Here is a 24,147-nt window from a genome sequence, read left to right on the forward strand (position 1 = left end):
TGTGTGCATGCACACAATTCCTAGACAGAATGTATAGACAGAAATTTCTGTCCAGCCCTGTCCAACAGCCCTTTAGTCCAAAATAAATACAGAGAGGCTTATATTAATCATAAGCTCTTTGGCCTGTTGCATAGGCTTGTTACTAACAAACTCTTACAACTTAAATTTACCCATAATTCTTATCTATGTTTAGCCACAAAGCTTAATACCTTCTCTCAGTGAGGCATTCTCATCTTGCTTCCTCTGTGTCTGGCTTCCACTCACTCTCTCCATTCTCTTCCCAGCATTCTCCTAGTCTTGTAGGCTCACCTATACTTCCTGCCTGGCTACTGGCAAATCAGCATTTTATTAAAATAATACTACTGACAAACCTTAACAGTGTACAACATTATCCCACATCAGAAGTGGTCGTCAGAAACCCTGAAGTTCTGAGCCACCTGAAATGGGTACTAGCAATTGAACTCCAGTCTTCTGGAAAATCAGCAAGCACTGTTAGCCACTGAATCATCTCATCAGTATCCAAATGACAATTTATTCAATAAGTAAAAGCAGAGAAAAGTTGAAGTAAGAACATGAGTTTTGCCATCTTAAAGACAACTCAGACCTAGGAGACAGATCACAGTATAAAGGCACCACCAAGACTAATGACTAGAGTTCAGTCCCTAATACCATTTAATAATATGAGATAAAACTACCAAAAATTGTCCTACAACCTACACATGTACACATGTGGGCATGCACACACACATAAAAATGTAATTAATACAAAAACAACACTTCCTCTCTAGTGAGAAGAATAAAATATCTGGTAACAATCACAGGCCAACAGATACCTAAGTCACTCCATGAACAGAAGTAAAGAGATATCAGAATTATTTATGTGCTGAATATTCATCTTAATGTTTATTAACAATTAAAACCACAGAATAATTTTTCCATGCCTATCAATGTTCCTTGGAAAATAATACAATTTATCATTTGAACAGTTTAATTTTGAGCTTGGCCAAAAGTCAAGGTTAGTTCAAATGTCTAAGAAAACGTTTTTCATGAATAAGCATGAAATACAATGACCATGTGGGTGTCAGTGAGGAGGTCTAAGCAATCTCCGGGGCCTTGGGTAGTAGATCAGTATTTATCTCTGGCATACAAATGGACTTTGGGTGCCCATCCCACAATGAGGGATGCTATCTCAGCCTGGACTCTACTAGGAACAGCCCTGAATGAAATGACAAAGTATGGATCCTTCCTGGGGAAAGGAGTAGGGATGAGGGAAGGAGGATAGGGGTTGGTGGGAGGACTGGGGAGGAAGGAAGGGAGAGGGAGAGGGACCTGGGATTGACATGTGAAGCAACCTTGTTTCTAATTTCAATTTAAAAATTAAAATAATTAAAAAAAATAAAATACAATGACCAGAGAATGCCTTGTGAGTAAAAGTAGAAATTAAAGAGTGACATAATAAAATTCTATATATAAATAAGATGAAAAATAATATTTTTGGTTTTGGCAATTATTTTTTCTTTTTTATTTAGAAAGAATCATTTCACACATCAGTCCCCTGTTCCTTCTCCCTCCCACCCTCCCATACTCCCTATCAACTCCACCAACCCACCCCCCCCACCCGATCCCCAAGGACTTTGAGGCCTCCTTGGGGGACCATCAAAGTCTGTACATCATTTTGGGGAGGTTCTAGACCCTCCTCCATGTATCTGGGCTGAAATAGTATCCCTCCATAGAGAATGGGCTCCCAAAGTCCATTTGTGCAGTAGGAATAAATACTGGCTCCACTGTTAGAGGTCCCATAGACTGCCCAGGCCTCCTAACTGGCACCCACATTCAGAGGGCTTGGTTCGCTTCAATGCTGGTTCCCCAGCTCCACGACTGGAGTCTGTGAGCTCTCACTAAGTCAGGTCAGCTGGTTCTGTAGGTTTCTCCAGCACAGTCTTGACTCCTTTGCTCTTCCCTGATCCCTCTCTACAACTGGATTCCAGGAGTGTGACTCAGTGCTTAGCTGTGGGTGCCTTTTTCTGATCAGCTACTGAATGAAGACTCTAGGATGGCAATTATAGGAGAGGGCATCAAAGGAGTCCTTTCCATCACTGCCTAGATTCTTAGTTGGGGTCATCTTTGTGGATCTCTGAACATTTCCCTAGTATCAGATTTCCCTTTAAACCTATACTGGCTCCTTCTATTAAGGTATCTCTTTTCTTGCTCTGCTCTATTCCGGCCCTGTCTCAGTCTTCCTGATCCCTCTTGTTCTCCTGTCTCCTCCTCTTCTCCCCTTCTCTTTTTCCTAATGCCTTCTCCCTTCCCCTCTTCATGTGCTCCCAATTTGCTCAGGAGTTTTTGTCCCTTTCCTTTCTTCAGGGGATCATATATTTTTCTCTTAGGGTCCTCCTTGTTTCCTAGTTTCTCTGGTGATTGTGGATTGTAGGCTGATAATCCTTTGCTCTATGTGTAAAATCCATATATGAGTGAGGACATAGCATGCTTGTCTTTCTGTGACTGGTTTACCTCACTCAGGATTTTTTTCTTCTAGTTCCATACATTTGCCTGTGACTTTCAAAATTCCATAATTTTTTTTTCTGCTGAGTAGTACTCCATTGTGTAAATGTACCACATTTCTCATCCTTCAGTTGAGGGACATCTCTGTTGCTTCCAGGTTCTTACTATTACAAACAACGCTGCTATGAACATAGTTAAACATATGTCCTTTTTGTATGAATGTGTATCCTTTGAGTATATGCCCAAGAGCGGAATTGCTGGATCTTGAGGTAGACTGATTCCCATTTTCCTGAGAAACCAGCATACTGATTTTCAAAGTGGCCACATAAGTTTGTACTCCCACCAGCAATGGAGGAGTGTTCCCCTTTATCCACATCCACTTCAGAGAAACTGTTGTTGGTGTTTTTTTTTTTTTATTTTAGCCATTCTGGCCAGTGTAAGATGGTATCTGAGAGTTGTTTTGATTTGCATTTCCCTTATGGCTAAGAATGTTGAGCACTTTCTTAAGTGTCTTTCAGCTATTTTAAATTCCTCTATTGAGGATTCTCTATTTAGCTCTGAACCCCACTTTTTAATTGAATTGTTTAATGTTTTGATGACTAGCTTTTTGAGTTCTTTGTACATTTTGGATATCAGCCCTCTGCCAGATGTGAGACTGATTAAGACCTTTTCCCATTCTGTGGGCTGCCGTTTTGTCTTGTTGATTGTGTCCTTACAGAAGCTTCTCAGTTTCAGGAGGTTCCATTTATTAATTGTCAATCTCAGTGTCTGTGCTACTGGAGTTATGCTCAGGAAGCTGTCTCCTGTACCAATTTGTTCAAGGGTACCTCCCACTTTTCTTCTAAGAGGTCTGTCAGTGTGGCTGGGTTTATGTTGAGGCATTGCTCCATTTGGACTTAAGTTTTGTTCATGGCGATAAGCATGGATCGATCTGCATTCTTCTACATGTCCGCATCCAGTTATGTTTTGGCAATTATTTTAATTAATTAATAGAATTTATTTTTCTTAAGCTGTTTGAAGCTTAAAATTATTCAAATTTGGGAAGGAGGATAATACTGAGAGAGGGGAAAGGGGAATATTTGAAAAAATCATTGGGGGATATTACTTTATGTTTACTTGAAGTAAAAATATAACATATAGTTTAAATGTAATTATGCCACATAGGGTGAGAATGCTCCTCTCAAGAGCCATGAGCTATCTAGTAAAAACCTCAGTGCCAGGCATAGGAATGCACAGAGTTGGGGGAATCTAAGAGAACCACAGAACTATATTGGTCTTGGTTGCCTCCCAGAGATTGAATTTAAGACTATTAATGGAAGACGCCACAAGATTTGGACACAGGAGTTGGAGGAATTGGACAGGAAGCAACCTGAAAGCTTCTCTCCTGAGAAATAGCTCTCACAGTAGTTAAAGATATGATGCAAACTGCCCAGGGAGAGATGAAATCTAGAGCCCTACCCAACTGTGAAACTTAGAAAATACAACCGCAGCCACCATGGCAAGGGATATCCTAGGCTGCAATAGTGACTCCCAATAATTAATACCATCATTAATCTGGCTGGTTAAGATAAAAATGAAAGTATAGAAATCAATAACCTTCTAGGAATAAACATGATTAATTTAAAAACAACAATGGAAGATTCTGCTCAGGAAGCAATTACAAAGATAAATTTTCTCCATGTATCTGTGTATATGCACAAGTACATGAAGACAGGGGTCAGCCTCGTACATCACTATTCAGGGTCTATTCCCATGGTCTCTCACTAGGATCTGGAATGTGCTGATTGTACTAGATTGGCTGACTAGCCAGCACCTGGGACTGCCAGTGTCCACCACCAACATGTCCCGTCCTCACAAAAGTGCTGGTATAGCACACGTATGTCATCAGACCTATAGATGTTGGGGATAAAATTTTGACTCGCAAAGCAAGCCCTTCACTGACTGATCCATCTCCTTACCCTCAGACATGCAATTTCCAAGAATAAAAATGCAGAAAATTTGTAAGAATTTTACTGAAGCTCTCCAGCAACAATAGAAAGACTCAGACAGTTCTTAGCTAGGATTTTCAACATTGTAAACACTTCAATTTTCCCAAGAATATCCCATTAAAAAAAACCAACATTTTTTTCAACTAGATAATATGATTCAAGTTTTTGTTCACTTCTAAATAAGTACAATAGATTTAAGGAGGGGAGAGTTGAAGAGGAATTTTTAGATACAGCACAAAGTTTCTGTAACTACAAGTATGACTCTAATGTTCTAGTTGGATTTTTTCTTGCTGTGATGAAACACTGACTTCAGGAGGAAAGGGTTTATTTGACTTTTGCATCTTGATGACAGCCCATCATCAAAGGAAGTAAGGGCAAGAGCTACGGGAGCAGACGGGAACTAGAGAGGAAGGACACTCAGCTTGCCTTCCTAAACATCCCAGGAATCTGCCCAGAGACAGTACCATCTCTCAAATACCAATCATTAAGAGAAAGTCCCACAGGCATGCCTACTGGCCAGTGTTATGGAGGTGGTTCTTCAATTGAGGCTTCTCTTTACACAGATGACTCTACCTTGTGTCAAGATGAGAAAAACTAACCAGCACATAGCATAAGAAAAACAAGTTGGTGAGCTTTAACAGATGCTTAAAAACACAAGGAACACAAAATGTGATAAAACTTGTCATCAAATGAATTGTTGAATTGTCATGGAAATTGGATGGGAGTTTGTAAAGGACAGGCTTTGATCCTTAACCTTAAACTTAGCAAATGAGGTTACAGAACTTATTAACAGAGAATCAGAGACAAACATGCCAAGTGCAAGCTCAGTTGGTTCATCTGATAAACACATGATTTCAGTGTAGAAATGACAGAGCATGAAACAGAAATCAACAAAGCTTAAGAGAAGAACTGATTAATTCTTCCATTCACCCACATAAAACTCAAAATACCAATTAATGTGGGAGGGATATGAAATCCATGTTACCAAGAATGTATTTGGTATTTTACAATGTCAAGAATCCAATAGCAGTCTGGGGCAGTGATGGCCCACACTTTTAATTCCAGCACTTGGGAGGCATAAGCAGGCAGATCTCTGTGAGTTCAAGACCAACCTGGTCTACAGAATGAGTTCCAGAATAGTCATAGCTACACAGAGAAACCCTGCAAGCCCACAAAAAAAGAACAAAACCCAGTAACATAAAGAAGCAATATTTAAGACAAATTCTATTTAAGTGCTACACACTTATCTTTAAATAAGCTATCTTATATGGAAGAGGACAATTTCTTGATTGTGCCATGAGCACTATACATGTAGACAAGAGCACCGGGTACACATTTAATCAGTGCCCTAAAATTGGGAAGTGTGGGCTTGTCAACACACAGCTAAAGGACCATTGTTTTCAGAGGATACAGTTGTAACTTAATCCAAGGCAGTCCAAGTTACAGCACAGAAGCTCTGTCTTGTAGACCTTAACTCCCTTCTACCAGTCGCAGATCCATAGCAGAAATATTTGCCTATGTGTTCAAGTTAAAAGGTTTATCTTCTAAGTTATTCTTTCCATGGAAGGAATCACCCTAGTTACAAATATGATGACCATCCACTAGTCAACCTGGTTCCTCAACACTTTGACAACATCTGGAACACTTCCGTAGATCCTTCCCTCTGGAAAACTAAATAAACCTGCAAGACAGATAAGTACTCTGGTCTCCAGTTTCTTTAGTTCAATAACTGAAGCAGGAAGCTATTTGAACCGGCAAGTACAATAAAGATGTCTGTCCAGAAGACCTAATAAAACAAAAGAAACTCGGAAGTACTTTGGATTACATTTGAGAGCAAGAGCAAGAGAACCAAGCATGCTCATTTCATCCTGTAAATTCACTGTGTGAGGCTCCAAATGACACTGTAACGATAAGCGACACACTTACTGAAAGTAAAACTAAGTATTTATTGTAGAAATTACTCACGAGATACCAAACAAGTAACCCAGATGAGCCAAGTAGTTTTCCGCTGCCGAACCAGAAGCCGAACTCGGGGGGAAAAGAGACCGAGACTTCCTGTGTGCTGTCTTTTATGCCTTCCCCCGTAACGCCCCCCTAGCCCTGCCCAAAAGTGGGCCTGGCTAGTGACATAGTTCACCGCCTACATACGTATATGTCTTTATGTCCGTCCGTATACGTCTTTAGTCATGCCTAAAGTGGATGTGGTTAGCGGTGTGGTAAACCACCCTTTTATTACCTCATCTGTATGCGTCTCTAGTAAGTCACATGGTTAATGGCGGCATACAGGCTTCCTCCTACAACTGTAGAGAACAATAAATGACTGCCAGGAGAGGTCAATGGTACTGGACACAGGGGAGGATTTCTCTACTCATAGAAGCAAACTGAAAACAGGTAGAACTTTTTCCTTCATAAGACTCTTACAAGGTATAAAACCAAATGATGTCACCATAAAGTTACGAGGATCAGAATATTTTCATAGAGAGATTACCATCCCAATAGAAAGATCACAAGGATATGCTAATGTCAGTGCATCAACAAATTGTAAGCATTAAAATCTCAAAGAAAATGAATTTTTTGATGGACAATAGATTTTCTTTGATGAGCAAAGCTGCTTTGTACAATGAATAAGTTTCTGCTTCCAAATGTGAGTCTTAAATACTAATTTAAAACACCTTTTCAGTGACAAGTACTTAAAGCATAACCTAGTAGAAGGAAGAGAAATGGTATATGACTGAGAATGGCTACATTTCAAGAATCAATCCTTTTTGGAAAAGGTAAAAACTAGAAATGAAAACACTGAGTCCCCAGCATTTACAAGTTTACATGTTCTGCACACACAAATAGTAGTGTGACACTGCAGTGACCACTGCACATATGGTCACAAGATGTGAGATGTGGTAGAATTCTAAGCCTGTATTTTGCCACCTTTAACTGAAAAAGAAGGAATTGCCTTCTAGGCATTGGGTTGTGGTCAGAATAGACAGATGGAGACAGATGCGAACCTGCTTAGCATCCATGTAGACACAACAATAAACACGTTTATTTTGGACCTTTCCTACAGGATCATTTCACAATTAATGTAATCATAGAAACCTAAGTAAAAGAAGACTAGTTAACTCTTGACAACAAATAGCAGTCTCTAAAATCTGACTCTGGCCTTCAAGGAAATTCAAAATTCTTTCACAAGAAATGGGATGAGTCAGGGCTTCCCAGAATTCATAGGTGGATGCTGAACTATGGAAGCCTAGAAGAGCTGATTGGAGAGATGAGCAGGTCATTTTACAGCAGAGGAAGGTCCTTGAGCAGTCTTGGAGCCTCTCAGAGGCAACTTTTTGGGGGGGGTCTCGATGTTTCAAATCACCAAGGTCTGAGTGAGCAGAATCTCTGGCTTAAGTCTGTCTGGAACCTGGAGTGCTGTGATTTGAACTGTGCTGTGCAGCATCTTCAACTCTGGTAATACTGACATCTTTGGGTGTCACCGAAGTAATAGTAATCCAAGAGACAGGCATAAGCAAATGTGCCCAATTAAATGGTCATGTTACTCCTGGTAGAAATCACTCTGGGGATAAGGGAAGCTGGCAGAAGAGGAGTGGAGAGGAAACTATTGTCCTGGGAGTCTAGTTAGAGTGAGTTCACGGCTATGACGAGGAGAAAAGGAGGGCCCAAGTTAACGCAGGAACAATGAAGAGTGACAGCACACAAGGGCCAAACCGTGGTGTTTCTGTAGCAAAATATAAATGAACTGTAAACCAATTACATATGTAGGCAGTGAAGGCTAACTAACTCTCTAAACTGGAGTGGGGTGAATGGTATTGCTAACAATAGGGCCAGAAAACAAAGCAAGACAAACATGCTTGATGAGCTAGAAAAGATTATCAGTTTGTCTGGGGAAAAGTGAATTTTGAAGGGCTTAAGGGAGACAGATAGTTGCATTTACCAGCAGCAGACAAATACAAGATCTATCGTCCACAGAATTTACAAGCTAAGAACTACATCTTAGTGTTCAAATTACTGAGAAAGCTCTTCAGTTGTTCCAGTTGCTAAATTTGAATGATGCCATTGGCAAAATTGAGGTCTTATGTATTTTGTTCCTAGGCTCTACTAAACCAAAATGGATTAAAAACTTCAGACTTTGGATGTTCTCAGCAAACACACACCACAGGGGAACTGCACTGTGTGCAACAATTGTAATTCTGTGCCTTTTAGCTGTAGACTTTGTCCAGCAGGTATCCAGGAACTGCCAGCACACCTGCCATCAGAGTCACCAGGATTGAATTCCAGCAAAGCTACAAATCTTTTTTCTCCATCACAGGCAAAATTCTATAGTAGAATGCAGGGGTGAACTACCCGTAGAAGAGTAGTTAAGTCTGCAACCAGAAACCAACACTTTCTTCTCCTAACAGTAAGTTATCTCCCGGGGGAAAATATGCATTTCCCACAGAAAATTAACACAGTAGTCTATGAGGCCCATAACTAAGCAGAGAAATGCTATTAGGTTCTGATAAGGCACCCTGGATTTAAAGATCTTCTATAATTGGTCTACCATCATCCACAAACCTCTATCACTCCCATTCTTATTCTTGAAGGTATGTATTTTCTCTGAAAACCCATCTAAATGTCAGTGGCAATTGTTTCAGAAATGGCAGAGTTTGAATGCATAGTACTCCTATTCGGGTGTTAGTTATTGTATGAAGACTTCTCAGCATAACTAATAATCTTAGCCCTTTCTGAGCTAGATTATAACAGTTTGTGAATATTATTTTTGCCCCTTCAAGAAAAAGACAAGCTTGATTTATCCCAGCGCTTTGAATACAGACGATGTCCATTAAGCATGATTAGAAAGATGAAACAAGGGCTGAGGTAGTATTCTCCTTTCTCCATGGAGAATACGGTCCTCTCAGAAGTGTGTCAAGTCCAGGATGTTTCAGAACGGGTAACCTAGGACCCTCCACACACTCGAGCACGGGCCTGTTGTTCTCTGCTAAGCTCATCGACAAGATGTCTCTGGCTGTGGCTGCTGACCTGAATGAATGCAAAGCCTAAAAGAAATGTGGGCACAGTATCACTCCTCACCTAGTGTACCCATGATTTGTGCTGTTATAACGATGTCAAAATAAAAATATCTGACGTCTTTCTTTAAAGACTATACTTTTTAAATCATTTGAATACATTATCAAAAGAAATGCACTTCTGACAGAGACACTGAGTCTAATTCCCGTAATTCAAACACTTTGTTCATTGGCGCAAACACTATGGGACTGTCTAAAACTTTTGTTATAGGTGAAGAACCCACCGACAGAGTCAAGTGCAGTCTCTTCCCTTCCCTCCCTCCCTCTACTCCACCCTTCCCTTCCTCTTTCTTCCTCCACCTCTCTGACAAAGTGAAACAAAGTTTACATTTAAAAACGTAATTCAGGTTAACACAACCACCCTGAAAGCAGGAATGCACTCTGCGGAATGTCTTGAATATGAAAGAGAAAAGTCGGAGGAAGGGCTTGAACAGCACCCTCCACAGAGTTCACACAGAGACTGGCTTAGCTGGAATCTTGGCTAGCATGGCAAAACCAGCCCAGACACCCAGCGTGCAGCCTGGCCTTGGGTGCCACTCCTTGCAGGGGTCTCATTCTTACTTCCACGTCCAGCGGAGGCTCAAGTTCAGGTACCTCCAGCTCTGAAGGGGCTTCATGGCACCCTCCCTTCACCCGGGACACTTGAGGCTCATTTCCAGCAATGTTTCCCCATCACCCACATTGCACCTACATGGGGGAGGAGAAGGAAAGTGGCTTGTACCAGCATGTCCTAGGCTGCTTCATAGGTACGCCATCGCCAGGTGTGAGAGAAAACTTTCCCATAAGTTAGACCTTATGTTCCTAAAGGTTTCAGATGTAAAGTCAGCACAGCATCCTGCACACTGAATTAGCAGAGTGTGCTCAAAAGCCCTCTTTGTGAACTGGAAGGTGTGCAGCTCGGCAGGCTAGCACGGTGGTGAAGGGACACCAGCTGTGGTAGGAAGAATTCCCACACGGATCCTAAGAGTCTGACCTGTACATACACACCCCATGAAACCTTTCCCCTGGGTTGTGCAGCAAGAATATGAATATGCAGATGAGGCAGAGGTTAAGGATATGATTAAGATGTGCAGTGAGCTGCTCTTGAGTTCCTCAGCAAGGAGATTGTCTTGAATGGTCCTGATTTAGGGGGATTTCTGCAAGAGACCCTCTTGCTGATCTCACAGGAATAACTGTTCTGTTCTGAGACCATGTGTGGGAAAATCTGTGGAGCAGAAACTCAGGGCAGGCATTTCTACCTGTTAACAAGAGCGCCTGGATGACAGCTGGCAAGAAAAAGGGGACCTCATTTGTAAAGGTACAAGTCTGCCAATCACTGCTTCAGGCTGCAAGTCAGCCTCAGAGGAGAGCACAGGCCCAGCCGACAACTTGTTTATGTCCTTGTGGGCCTCCCAGACAAGCGCTCAGTCTATCCACCCTTAGACACCGCAGCTACAAGGAGGGGAAGATAACCCTCTACGTTGTAATGATTATCACACAGAAATAAAACACTAACATAGGATATTTGGTTCCTAAGCATAGATAAGCAGAAAAACAAGAGTCTATATCAATAGCAGGTGAAAACCCAAAGCAAGACCAAACAACACAAATCTTTGTGAACTTGGGGAAGGAGTGTCAGGGACGCTTCCCTCACACAAGCCTTACCAACAGGACTCACACTTAATAAAGTGCATTGCTTTCTATCAGCCTCCAGTGTCATTTTCCAAACCACAACCAGCAAAGACTAAAGGAGAGTTGTGCTGGCTTCTGTGCTAACTTCCTGTGCCCTCTGCCCAGCATCAGGTGTGCTGTGCTTCTTCCTACACTTTTAACATGAAGAAAATAAAATAACAACAACAACAACAACAACAAAACTGACATTGAAAATTGTCTCCATAAAGAAAGAGTTTCAACTTTAACAAATTTCTTCAGATCTTTTGGTCAAACTATAGAAGACTACATAAAATATATACAAATATTAACGTTTTAAAGATGTTAGGCACCACCTCCTTGATGGGGTTCATCAAGTTACAATTTGTCTTAGTAACCACAAAGAGAAAGAAGCATTCTGTCCAAATTTAGCTAAGACTGGAAAATGTAGGCTAATGCACCATAATGTTTGAAATGAGCATGCCTTTATATCTTTCAAAAAATAACTTTTCATCAAATGGTATTTAGTAACAAATATCCATGCTACTTTTTTTCTAAATATGTCTGTAAATGCTTGGTTGTTATAGTTTCCCCTTAGCATTTATGATAATATTAATATACTTAAAGCCAATATGGATTCAGAAAAGTTACAATGTACTAAACAGTTAATAAAAGTAGCTATGTAAGCATGAGCTATATATTAGGATGATAGTCATATATGCCTGTGGGATTTAATTGAGAAGTGTTAGTCCATGCAATGAAGCAAATAAATTCATTGCAGTTATTTCTTTCTCCATAAATGGGGTGTATGGATTCAATAACTGAAGGACTCTTAGTTTCTCTGTCTCATTGCACTCCAATATGTACACTTTAGTTATGATTTCATTTAAGCAATATTTGTTTTCCAATAGTGTTTATAAATTGTATATCTGAAAATGAAAAGAAAGAGAATTTGATTGTACAAATCAGTAGAACATCACTGAGTGATAAAAATAATTTCTTCTCTGATGTCCTGACACACCATAAATCTGTAGACTTCTGGAGGGAAATATACTCTTTTCCACTGGAGAGACTTTTGGATAATACTCTGAGTTCTTATAGCATTTTTAATTTTGATAGTAAATAAGTAAGGGTAACAAAAATCTGTGTATTGTTTTGTTAGAAGGGGAAATGTCAGGATTTTTTCTCTTTATCTTTATTAAAATTAATTAAAATAAGACTAAAACCCACTTGAGAAGGGCTATAAAACATACTCCAGAAATGGAAATTTCCAGAAGTGGAAATGAATGGAGTCAACTTAGTGTACATGGAATAAAGTAGCAATATGAATATTTCAGCAGATTTTAATGGCAAAGGTAACACTTTTGATACTTTAAAACTTCCATAGAGCCTTGTCTCCCAAAAGAAAATAATGACTTTTACAAATGGGTCAAGAGAAAGGAGAATGTTCATAGGAAAGAGTTTCTCAAGACTAGCACTATTTAATAAAATTGTGTCAGCAAGAAAACATGCCATAATAAGATCAACTAAACCTTCAGCTCAAAAAGTGATATTCTCACAATTCTAGATTTAGTAAATTCTGTGATTGAGAATTTAAATTTTAGGATATTCAAGTCATCCTGCAATAAAAAAAAAGATTAAATGAGAAAAGTGACAATCTTTTTTGCAACTGAGGTTTTTTGTAACAAAAGTTATTCACTAATGTTATAACAAAATCTTGCCACTACCAAGCTCTGTATTCCTTACTATTTGGGAATACGGGGATTTCACACACCCTAGATCTCTCCAAGAATCCCCAGACCCTAGGAGCACAGATCAGTCATGGCTGCCAAACAACTTTAGGTATTTTACTTGTACTAACTGTTGGCATATAATGAGCTTCTCACATAAGGATTTAAATTTTTGTAACCTTTAAATTTTCTATTCTTTAACAACATATATTGGAGAGATTCATACACACACACAGATACACCTCTCCACATGTGCGCCCCTGCTTATCATGAGAGTCAGAAAGAGGCCACAGCCTCATACTGCAGCCTCTTTGATTCGCAACTGAAATCCAAATGTCTCTCTGTAGTGGTCCCCAGGGCTCTGCTGGGATGACTTGGTAGGCACTGCACTCCATACAACTAAATGACATAAGCAAATCACTATTTCTAATAACATCACCTCCGGAACATGCTCACGGGACTGATGTTTAGAGCACCTGGGTTTGGAATATCCAACTTTAAGAACTGGCATCTGGTCAGAACTGCTCTTCAGCGGTCCTGGATAGAGCAGCTAGAGTCAGCAATGCTGACTTTGGGGGTTGTGGCATTGGCCTTGAACTTGGCCTCAAGTAATTCTTATTATTGTCATCTAATGAAACCCAATATCCAGTAGCAGTGCCTAATTCACACATACTTCCTAACATCGAGTAATAGGAAAAGGGAGAGAATGGGTAACTCTAAAGATTATTTTAAAAGAACGGCTACCAAAAAAAAGTGAATTTCAAAAACAACACCCAAACAAAATCAAAAAGTGTTCTACCTTTCTGTCATGTAAAACTTGACTAAGTCTTCCAAAAGGTTAAAAATCTTGTGTCCCGCCCTAGAAATACATTCAGAGTGCCGGTGTGGGAGTGGAAGTTAAATTCCACACAGGCTTCAGAAGATGTACGTATATGGGTCTTGTATAACAGACAGGAAGGGGGACAAGAGCTCACAGGAGTTCCCTACAATGAGGACATGGGTATTCTGGTGGAACCTATTGACAGCATTTGCTAGGGACAGACCTAAAGCCCACAGCAAGATCCCTAGGCTCCCAAAGAAGGAGCCTGAAGGAGAGAGGACCTGACCGTGGTCCTGAAAGATCACTGGCTGGTTCCAGAAAGACACAAAACACCCTATCTGGATGAATATTTTTCCCAGTGCAACCAAAGAAGTCAGATATTCAGCACTATTTATCGTCACAAAACTCTGAAACTTCCCGTACGGTCGAGCCTTCACAGTACCCAGTTCTTCCTTCCTCAGTAGTCTTTCCTCGAGTGTCCTGGTCATTTCAGCATTAAGAAAGTCTGCCGACGGCTCACACCTAGCCTGGCTGGACCTCCTTAGCATTTCTTAATCTCCAACGGGAAGTCATAGGAGTCTGGAAACCCCCCCAACTCTAACCCGGGCAGCCTCGGGACTCCGGAAAAAAACAAAGTGCACAGCATCTCTCCCTGCACCAAGTTCCTCAAGGCACCACACAGTACAGGTCCCACCGCGAACCGCTTGTCAGTCATTCTTCAAACCTGGGTTCCAAACCTAGGCAATCTAGGGGACCATCTACAACAATACCAGGTGCTTTCACGATTTGTATGTGAGTGTGCGAAGGGGTCTTACTTTATTTTGTTTATTTCCCTCTCCTAAAAGATACCCTGGCTACCCTGGAAGGAAAGAAAGCAAATGAAATCAGGGAAGCGGGAGCAAAAGTCCAAGAGAAAAACCATCGTAGGGAAATGGTTCAACTCTGGCAAGCCCTACTTACGTGTTCCGTCGAAACGGGTGGCGATGGTGTCCAGAAAGGTATTCTGCGGAGCCAATAATCCTTTCATAACCGGCATTTTTCCAGCTCGGTGTGAAATTCCCCATCAAAGTTTGTCCAGAAGGATGGCTCTGCGGGAAAGTACCAAGCTAGGAGAAGCCACCGGGAGCGTGATGACGGCAGGGGCGGGGGGCCAAGGCGTGCAGAGGATGGGGCCAGGCAAGGAAGTGGGGAGGGTGACAGCAGAAGGAGCTACTCCCCGGTCGCCGAGCCCAGGCCAGAGCAGCACTCTGAACCCGCCTTCTTCCAGGCTTCGTCCCCTCCTTCTCCTGCAGTGACACCTCCGGACACCCCCAGCGTCTCTCCGTAGACCCTGCGAAAGCCCACGGTGGCCCGGGGCGCCGCGCCCTGACCTGAGCTCTAGGGTCTTGGAGCTCGGCGCCCCACCTGGGGAAACTGCGGGGCTGAGCCTGGAGTGCCCCAGCGACGCTGAGAAACCGAGGAGAAATGCTAGCCAGCTCAACTCCCGCCCCCCAGGAGCTGGGAACAAAGACCCCTTTGTTCCCGCTCCGTCCCTCTCCCTGGAGACCAGAGTCCCGTGGGTGTGGTGTCCTGGAGGGGAGGAGATAGGTCGCCGCAGGTAGCCCGCCTCCGCCTAGAACTTGGGAGGGGAGGCCCCCCACGGTGGTGTCCTAGGTAGCCAAGGCAGCCTGGGGCTTCGAAGGGAGGTGTCCCCCTTCCGGCGCACCTGCCATTGCCAGCTCCGAGTCAGCTGGGCACCTACCACCCCCAACAAACCCGGGTCACCGGGGTCTCTCCAGCCCTGGAAAACTGACCCAAGCTTGAGGCTTTGAGACCTCTCCTTCCTCAGCCCTAAAAGCGAATTCAGGTACCCTCCCCCTGGCCAAATTCTCCTTGCTCTCCCCAGCCCACCCAAACTAAAATGGGGGGAAAGACCCTCTTACATCGGCAATGGTTTCCCACTCTTCCGTTAAATGTGCACAGTGTTTCTGGAAAAGTTTGCTATTTTTATTGATTTTTCAAAATACATGGAAGTAACACAGGAGACTTCTGTGTAAAAACTGCTTCAACGCGATCCTCCCCGCCCCACCCCCCGCTCTAAGCCCCACCCCCACTCCACCTCACCCCCCCGCCACAGGCCTGGTGCCAGGAACTGCAGGTGTCTCAGAAAAACTAAAGCCCCGGGCTCAGAGAGGACTCTCCACCTACATTATGTTAAGGAAAGCCACCCAAACCTGGGGTGCGTCCCTGCGTGAGGGCGAAGGGTCACACGAGCCCAGGCTTCACTGAAACTCTGGCAAGGAGGAAAAGGAAAGTTACGAGCCCAGGAGAGAAGAACAAACAGCAGCCCAGGTGCTGCTGCACCCGGAAAGCAAGGAGGGAAACGCGAACAGGTGTCTGAGGCTCAGCAAGCAGCGCTGGGTCCCCGCCTCCAGGGTTCGGGCGTGGCAGCAGGTGCACGCGGCCCCGAAACATCTGGCTGGGGCTCTTTGCCAGAATCCCCGGGGATTCTGGGGTGATCAGGGACTCTGGGGGTTTCCTCGCCGTGGTCCTGGGTTCCGCGAGGGCGGGGTGAAGACTGAAAGGAGGTGGCTCCTTGTCCCCGCCCCCAGTCCCTCTTCTTCGTGATGCACTTCCTGCCACCGAGGATTCCCTTTGTGTTGAGATTCCAGATCCGCCCGCCACACGCGTGGGCGGGAGGACCCGGGATTCCCGGGGGGGAGGGGGTGGCCACCTCGTGAGGCTCAGGCCGGCTGTCCTTTATTCTTCCGGCTGCTGCTGCTGGCCAGCGGTGCCCCCTCCCTCCCCCGCCCCTCACCCTGGCCCAAGCTTAGGTCTGGAGCTAGCTCCTGGTAGGGAAACCCCTACTTGCCCCCACCACCACCACGCAGATGAGCTCTGCTGCCTCCCTCCTGGGCGGAGCCAGGAAGAGAGAAGGGGGAGTCCCTGCTTCTGCTTCAGTGGTTCCTGGTGCCCCAGAAAGCCAGGCTGCGGCTGCCTATGGAAGAGTGGGAAGTGGCGTGACGCTCAGCACGAAATTTATGTGTAAGCCACTATAAAGATTCACAAATATTTGAACTGTACGTGTGTTTGGGTGTCCAAAAAAGAAAAAAAAGAAAAACTGTTTCCTCTGATCTGGCCTGACTTGCTAGAAAGAAGCCATACAGAGGGTTAATAATGGGAATCAAAAGGAAGTTTGGGTCCCTTGGCAGAAGAAATCAAGTCATGGACCGTTCTTATTTTAGTCTTTTCTCCGATGCCCAGAACAAGGCAAGGCTAGTGCTGGGCACAACATCCTTGTCCTAAATTCACCTTGGATCGTCGCCCCCGCCAGTCTGTGCTTGGTAGGTGGACCACACAGCCTCTTGTTTCCTTTTTTCTACCAGCATGTCTTTCTTATAAAGATGACCTTCATTTCTTTGGTCTTGAGTTCCAGGATCTCTAAGTCTGCCCAAAGGCGCCCTGCTGTTTGCAGAGTCAGAGACCAGAATACAGTTTGAGACTGTGATGGGGTTCAAGCACTCTGAATCCTCTTGCTTGTATTTTGTCACTTTAAATCACCTGTCCTAAACCTTATCTTTTCCTTAAAGGAAATTTCCTAGCTGATGCACCAAAAGAGCACCCACTCATTCTCTTGCCAATCCTTCTCCATCGCAGGGATGCAGAACTCTCTCTGTGACCTAAACAATGCTGTAGCATAAGCACCATAGTACAGACAGCCTCAGGCCCTTGTGGAGCGCCCATATTTATAGAGGGGTCATACTGTGGACTCTACAATGTAACATAAGACACAAAATTCCTGTAACCAGAGCACTGGCTATGTTGAACTAGGAAGGCTCAAGGCAAAACTGACATAGGCAAAGTTCACTGACTAACTTACAGAACACTACCACAAATGTCACTGGATTCAAACACAAATCATATTTTGAAATATCTTTCAAGCTGAATCACTCGCTAGAAACCCTCTGACCACTAAGATGGCTTCAGGGATACAGTTTTTGTTATTCACTGTCAAGGCTAAGTAGGCTTCTTCTCCGTGACAGAGCTACATGGATCCGCTCACTGGTTCACTAAGGTACACTTGGGTAAAGTGGTTTCTTTGGTCTGTTGTATGGTGTATGTCTCCCCAAGAGAAGTCATGTAATGCTCCCTTTCCAATGATATTCTGCCTGGGCCCCTAGCCAGTGTGATGATGCCACTCACATTCTGCGTGAGCCATCTCTTCTCAGTTAATTCTCTGGAAGCACCCTCAAAGGCAGCCAAATCTAGTCAAGTTGAAAATAAAGATTAACCTATACACACTCCTAATACAAAGTTGTTTAAATAGAATAAATATTACTGACTCTTTCATTGAGTGCCTATGCAGTTAAAAAGGTGAATTTGGAGTCAACCAGCTTACAATTTCCAATTTCTTTTTTTTTTCATTCATAACAGTGAATGTTTAATAGAGTTGTAAGGAATAAACAGATTTATATACAGAAACTACACAAAGTTCATTAGACACTCAAAGTGAGCTGTTATTTTACAAGGCAAACTTCATTCTCCTAGATATACCATTTTATGGTGTATGTCACAAATACTATCTATTTAGAAATCTTATTCACACTACATCCCATAACTTTTCTCTCAAACTTATCTATAATATGTCCTAGAATTAGCTAAATAATGAGATACTCTACAGCATTAAAAGTCATGTTATGAGATGGTATTTAATAATATGGGAATCATACACACACACACATATATATATATATGAATGTATGTATAGCTTTTTTCAATTTCCAATTTCTTATTTCAAAAAATTATGAACAATAATTGACTTGCACAAAGATCCATGACATGGACAGAGAACAGCTCTCATACGGAATTCAATTTCTGAAAAACGTATAGTAACTGTGTGTCATTCTACATTGAAAATAAGCCTTAGACCACTCACACTCAACAATAGAGAGAGTAAAGGTTGGCTAGAGATGTCTAACATGGTCATGGAAAATCCCTAGGGTTTAGATCACTGTTGGATCACTTCCATCACTGGGTAACCAGTTCCTAAAAGACACATTTGTCCTCATCTGAGTGCTTTGAAGGAAAACCGGGAGGTACTTACAGTCTATGAGCCACTGTTGTGCCCCTGCTTTGTACTTCCTGTGTAGTCAGGGTGATAAGATTATGTTGCAGTAGTAAATAAAGACCCATTTAAACTCTGTCAACTAACTAGTGCAATCCAGTATGCAGAGTAAGGGAAACTCACCTCCTCCTGGTTTCACATGGAACACCTGCTCTCCTGTTTCTGCCAAGCAATTGCATGTGTCACTTGTTTGAGGGGCTCACTGATAAATATCTCTGAAGGACAGAGAGAGAGAGGAGGAGGGAGGTAAAGAAAGTAAGAAGAAAAGAAGTGAGGGGGTAAAGCATGTACTTGGGTCCCAGCCAACCTCATCTGTAAGAAGGCAATCCTAGCACCACTGTACTAGGTGATGGGAGATGTCCTTCTGTATATCTGTTTCTCTTATTAGTTGGTGAATAAAACACTGATTGGCTGATTGGCCAGGCAGGAAGTATGGGCAGGGCTAGGAGATGAGGAGAATTCTGGGAAACAGGCAGACAGAACTGGCCGTGTGAGACCAAGAAGAGAGGACACATTAGGTGTTCTGGTAAAGCAAGACCATGTGGAAATACATAGATTTACAGAAATGGGTTAATAATTAAGACAGAGCTAGCCTTCTTGAAGCCCCAGCCAGGAGCCAGCAGTTTCATAATTAATACAAGTGTTGGGAGCTATCGTTGTTATTTAGAACCTCTTATAAATATTGTCAGTCTTTTTTTAAGACTAGTCCATCCCCTCCCCAGCTTCCTAATGAATAGAATCTGGGCTCACAGGAATAGCTGATAGCAATCTACAGTTAGGTTACTCAACCTTCTTCCTTGCAATTAGGCTACTTAGCACTAACACCTCTTATCTTCATTCCTGCTGCTCATCCTGGTCTGCAACTATCAACATCCCTGGGTACATGACCAAGAACACTCCTACTAGACAACAGCCCTTCCCTTATTGTCCTGCATCCCCCTACCTCATTTCCCCTATTTAATCCTGTGCAGAACTTTCATTAAACGGCAGCTTGATGGGAAGGCCTGTCTTGCTGTCCATCTCTCTCGTATTTCCTGTCTCATTCATTTCAGGTTCCCATGGGCTCGAATCCCATTGTGCCCTGCTGGTCAGGGCAGTCTTGCATGTTTATTAAGGACCAGCCAGACAAGAAAACTATGCAACAACTAGGATTTTGTTAGTCCACTTGGTTAGCTTAAGAAAGACCAATAGTGAGTTACGTGTGTGTGTGTGTGTGTGTGTATTATAGTAGTTCTAGATTAGCCAAGTGTCAGGAGACTCATCCTGAACTCAAATGTCACCATCTTGATGGGCTAGGGTCCAAGACAGAGCAAAAATGGGAAAAGCCCCTACCCAGAGTAAAATGACAGACTCTGATATCCCCTATGTGGAAGGATTTGGCAATAGGGTGGGAGGGTGGGGGGAAAGAGGAGTGCGGGAGGAGGGGAGGGAGAGGGACTGGGATTGACATGTAAAACAAGCTATTTAAAATTTTTAAAAAATTGAAAAATAATAAATAAATGAGTGAATAGTCAAAATATCTGGAAAGAATAGGTACAGGCATAACTTAACAAAAGACTCATTCAAGGACTGCAGCATGGAAAGGCAAGAGTCAAGAAACATAAACACACGGGAAAAACCTTTATCTTTTGCTGCTTTCAAAACCCAGTTTATCTCTGGAAATCTCACCAACTGGCAATAGCCGAGAGACTACATTAATAGCCCATCCCTGATGATAAGGTCGATGACTACACCTTATATGCCATCCTAGAACCTTCATCCAATGACTGATGAAAGCAGAGACAGATACTCACAGCTAAACACTGAACTGAACTCCTGGAACCCAGTGACAGAGATGGAGGAGTGATGAGCAAAGGAGTCAAAACCATGCTGGTGAAACCCACAAAGACAGCGGAACGGACAAGGGGGAGCTCTTGAACCCCAGACTGAGAGGCCAACAGCAGACTGATCCAGACTCCATGAATGTAGTGTCAGTGAGGAGGCCTCAGAAATCTCTGGGGCCTTGGGTAGAAGATCATTGTTTACCATGGTGTACAAATGAACTTTGGGAGCCCATTCCACACGAAGGGACGCTCTCTCAGCCTGGACACATGGGAGAGAGCCTATATCCTGCCCTAGATGAAATGAAAGACTCTGGAGATCCCCCCAAGGAGGGCCTCACCCTCCCTGGGGAATGATGTGGGGATTTGGGGGCTGGGGGTGACTGGTGGAGGGACAAGGGAGGAGGGGTGGGAGAGGGAGCTGGGATTGACATGAGAAGCAGGCATGTTTCTAATTTAAATACAAACATATACTGAAAAAGAAAAAAAATGGGAAAAGCAGCAAACTACCTGAACATTAGCATTGGGCTATATATGAGCAGACTTGGTCATCTACTGTCAGAACAACCCATAATTCTGTGATATATCAGTGAGCTAATTGTGGAAAGCAAACAGTAGTAACTAAATCACTGTAAGGACTCAATAAGTGTAAAAGATAATTACGCTGGTTTATTTGTACATTTTAAGAAATTAGTTAATGAATCTGAGGTAATTGTTGGGTACTGGATTCTTGGAAGTCTGAAATGTATCCAGTAGCATCCTCATTTCTTGAACAATTTTCATAACAGTTGAGTCACAGGATCAAGTTGTATTTCCTGTCTTACTCCTATTCCATGATACTGAGCCTAGAGAGTGAAAGTCATTAAGTCTCATCACTCGCTCATGATGGTCTTTTGAAGGTACCCTGGCATAGGAAGCTCAACAGTATGCTCCCTGTACCTCTTCCGTTTTCCACCCTCTACTCTGATCTCCCACCTAGAATTTGGAGCCATGGGATTGTTTTGTGTGTATTGGGAAGGGAATATGATGAAGTATGATGATACATAGGTATGAAAACATCACAATGAAATCCAGTAATTGGATCCTGACTTATAAAGCCAATAAAAAGTCATAATTTAAAAATGCCTAGAACCCTACACTCATGGGAATTCTGTGGTAATACATTTCCTAATCTCTAAGAGCTTCTAATTCTACCCATCCTGCCCCAGTCTCTGTCGTCCACATTATCAGTTTCCCCATCTTATTTTCATCCTTTTTTAATCCCATAGAAGGTTCTTTCTAGACACATATTCATGGCTCTGTATATGTATTAATGAATGCCTGTAATCCCAGCACATGGAAGGCTGAAGCAGGAGGGTCATGAGTTCAAGCCCAGGCAAAGTTATAGAGTGAGACTTATATACAAACAAGCGTCAGAGAGCCAGCCACATGTTCATAAGATGCTTTCAGGGTCTCTCCAAATTTCCTTGCCCTTGTATCCTCTGTCTTTGCTGGTTCCTTCCCTCAAACCATTAGCACCCTAGGCCCCATGATCATGAAGAATGCCTTTCCTTGGTGTAAGCTTTCATCCTTTCTTCACATGAAGGTCTCCTCAGAAGAGACTGCATACCTCACAGTCTTCATTTGTTGCCATTTCCATATCAGACTTCTACAGTCTGCTTCTTCAGCCACCCTTTTACTGACTTAATGTTCTGGACAAATGGAGATATTTCAGTCCAAATATTTTTGCTATCCTTAATATTGTAAGTTAATTGCCTCTTATTTATTTATTTATTGGGGGTTCACAAATTTCTAAGACATCATACTTTCTGGTTTGGGACAGAAAAGCCTTTCGTGGTCACTTTAATATTTATTATTTCCTTCAGGTGCTATTCTCCTATTCACAGATGCTACAGACAGGACAGCTGGATGTCCCATCTCACCTGTCTGCACCAGGAGCACAGCTTCCTGACCTCGTTGCTTCCAGCATCCAGCTGTGGCTATGTTGTCACTCTGCCTCTCACATCTGTCACCTTTGTTAGACTCCAAGGAGCCTGGCATTCTGCATCTTGATTATAAATATGCCCCAAATCCTTTGTTTCTGTTTGTCTGCTTTTTTCATTTTGGTTTTTTGAGACAAGGTCTCATGCAGCCTAGGCTGGCCTTGAAGTTCTGATTCCTGCGTCTGCCTTCAATGACAAGTGTGTGCCTCGTCACCCACCTGCACCCATTCTTTGAGTTTCTGTTTCATTACTGGATGCATTCTCACCGCCCTCCACATTCTCCATCCACTTAGAACCCTGGCTCAAGGTTCGTCACCATATCTTGAGAAAGCCCATGGAATGTCTTCCAAGTGATTTGATGGTTTAGTTTTGTCTCCCTCAAAGACACTCCCCACATGGATCCTGAAACATGGTACCTCTGGCATTCCGGACTCCTCTGTCTCCCACTGTTCATTTCCCATTGCTATGAAGTTTTATGCTCATTCCTAGAAAGTTCCCCAGTGTACGGTGTTCTTCTGTGTTCTTCTGTGACTGTGTTGGATCAGACTGACCTCACTGCCTAACACTTCGCTCCTCTATGACCACCCCTCAGCTGTGTAGCATCTGAGCTCTACTCACCTGTGTAACTTTAAGCAAGGGCTTGCCTTTGCTGAGATGATAAGAACATACATTCACAAAGCAGTTGTTGGTTGACAAACGAGGCAACACAAAGTAATTATCACAATTTCCACTGTTTATTCTGCAGTGTATTCCAGGAAGCTCGCTGAGTCCTTAGTGCACTGCAAGAACAAAATTATTTTGTGGAGAGAATAAATATTAGTTACCAAAATTATTATCTCGACTACACCAACTGTCATGAATTTATTTGTTTTTCTTAATCAAACCCTGAGCTTGTAAGCTAGTTATCATGGTTTTTGTTTGTTTGTTTTCTGTTTTCGTTGTTGTTGCTTTGTTTTGTGTTGTTTTTGGTCTTTTTTGGTTATTTTTTATTTCTTTGTTTTTCCTTTCAGAGATGAGGACTGGACCCAGGGCCGTGTGCTTCCTCAGCTCTACCACTCAGCTAAATCTCCAGCCCTCTGCACCTGTAAGCCTGTGGTCTTATTTCATGCCTCACAAAAGCATTAATATGCCAGCCCTAGAGTTTGCAGAGATCCCTTCACAGATTCCCTCCTTCAAATTATTTAATAACAAGCATTTGCTATTAATTAATTCTCCCCCGCCCCTCTCTTTCTGTGTACATAGTTACCTTTTTATGTGTGCTCTTCGATTGCGCTCCACCTTATCTTTTGATGTCAGCCTCTCTCTGAACCTGGAGCTTCTAATGTGGACAAAGCAGCTACCTCCTGAGCCTCAGACGTTCACTTGCCTCTGCTATCCTACCCACGCTGTTGAACTTACAGGTATTCTGTATGGATTCTGTGTATCCAAACTCGTACTTGCAAAATAAGTACTTTACAACTGAGCCACCTCTCCAGCTCCAAATCAGATTCTTCAATTTCAAAA

General features: G+C 42.8%; 2 protein-coding genes across 2 annotated transcripts in view; one reads left to right on the forward strand and one right to left on the reverse strand.

The window, feature by feature from the left end:
* Positions 1 to 15,261, reverse strand: part of Kcnh8 (potassium voltage-gated channel subfamily H member 8) — a 375,994-nt gene extending 360,733 nt beyond the window's left edge. Inside the window, exon 1 of the mRNA XM_040729522.1 lies at positions 14,699 to 15,261. Within this exon, the coding sequence (XP_040585456.1) occupies positions 14,699 to 14,774 (76 nt within the window). The 5' untranslated portion in view covers positions 14,775 to 15,261. The remainder of the gene's footprint in view (positions 1 to 14,698) is intronic.
* LOC121133370 lies at positions 14,821 to 22,737 on the forward strand. Its single transcript, XM_040729645.1, has 3 exons — positions 14,821 to 14,914; positions 16,330 to 16,762; positions 22,528 to 22,737. The coding sequence occupies exons 1-3, from the start codon at positions 14,821 to 14,823 to the stop codon at positions 22,712 to 22,714; spliced, it is 714 nt and encodes a 237-aa protein (XP_040585579.1). The 3' UTR covers positions 22,715 to 22,737.
* Positions 22,738 to 24,147: the final 1,410 nt, after the last annotated feature.

This window comes from Mesocricetus auratus, unplaced genomic scaffold (genome assembly GCF_017639785.1).
Source record: "Mesocricetus auratus isolate SY011 unplaced genomic scaffold, BCM_Maur_2.0 Super-Scaffold_100021, whole genome shotgun sequence".
Classification (NCBI taxonomy): Eukaryota; Metazoa; Chordata; class Mammalia; order Rodentia; family Cricetidae; genus Mesocricetus; species Mesocricetus auratus.

What these genes read in the sequence shown, in the direction of transcription:
- LOC121133370 (XM_040729645.1), top strand. Translation starts at nt 14,821, where the DNA reads ATGGCTCTGCGGGAAAGTACCAAGCTAGGAGAAGCCACCGGGAGCGTG. An exon ending in CGTGCAGAGGATGGGGCCAG is followed by an intron (nt 14,915 to 16,329) that starts GCAAGGAAGTGG and finishes CCCCGCCCCCAG; the next exon opens with TCCCTCTTCTTCGTGATGCA. An exon ending in GCTCAGCACGAAATTTATGT is followed by an intron (nt 16,763 to 22,527) that starts GTAAGCCACTAT and finishes TATTTCCTTCAG; the next exon opens with GTGCTATTCTCCTATTCACA.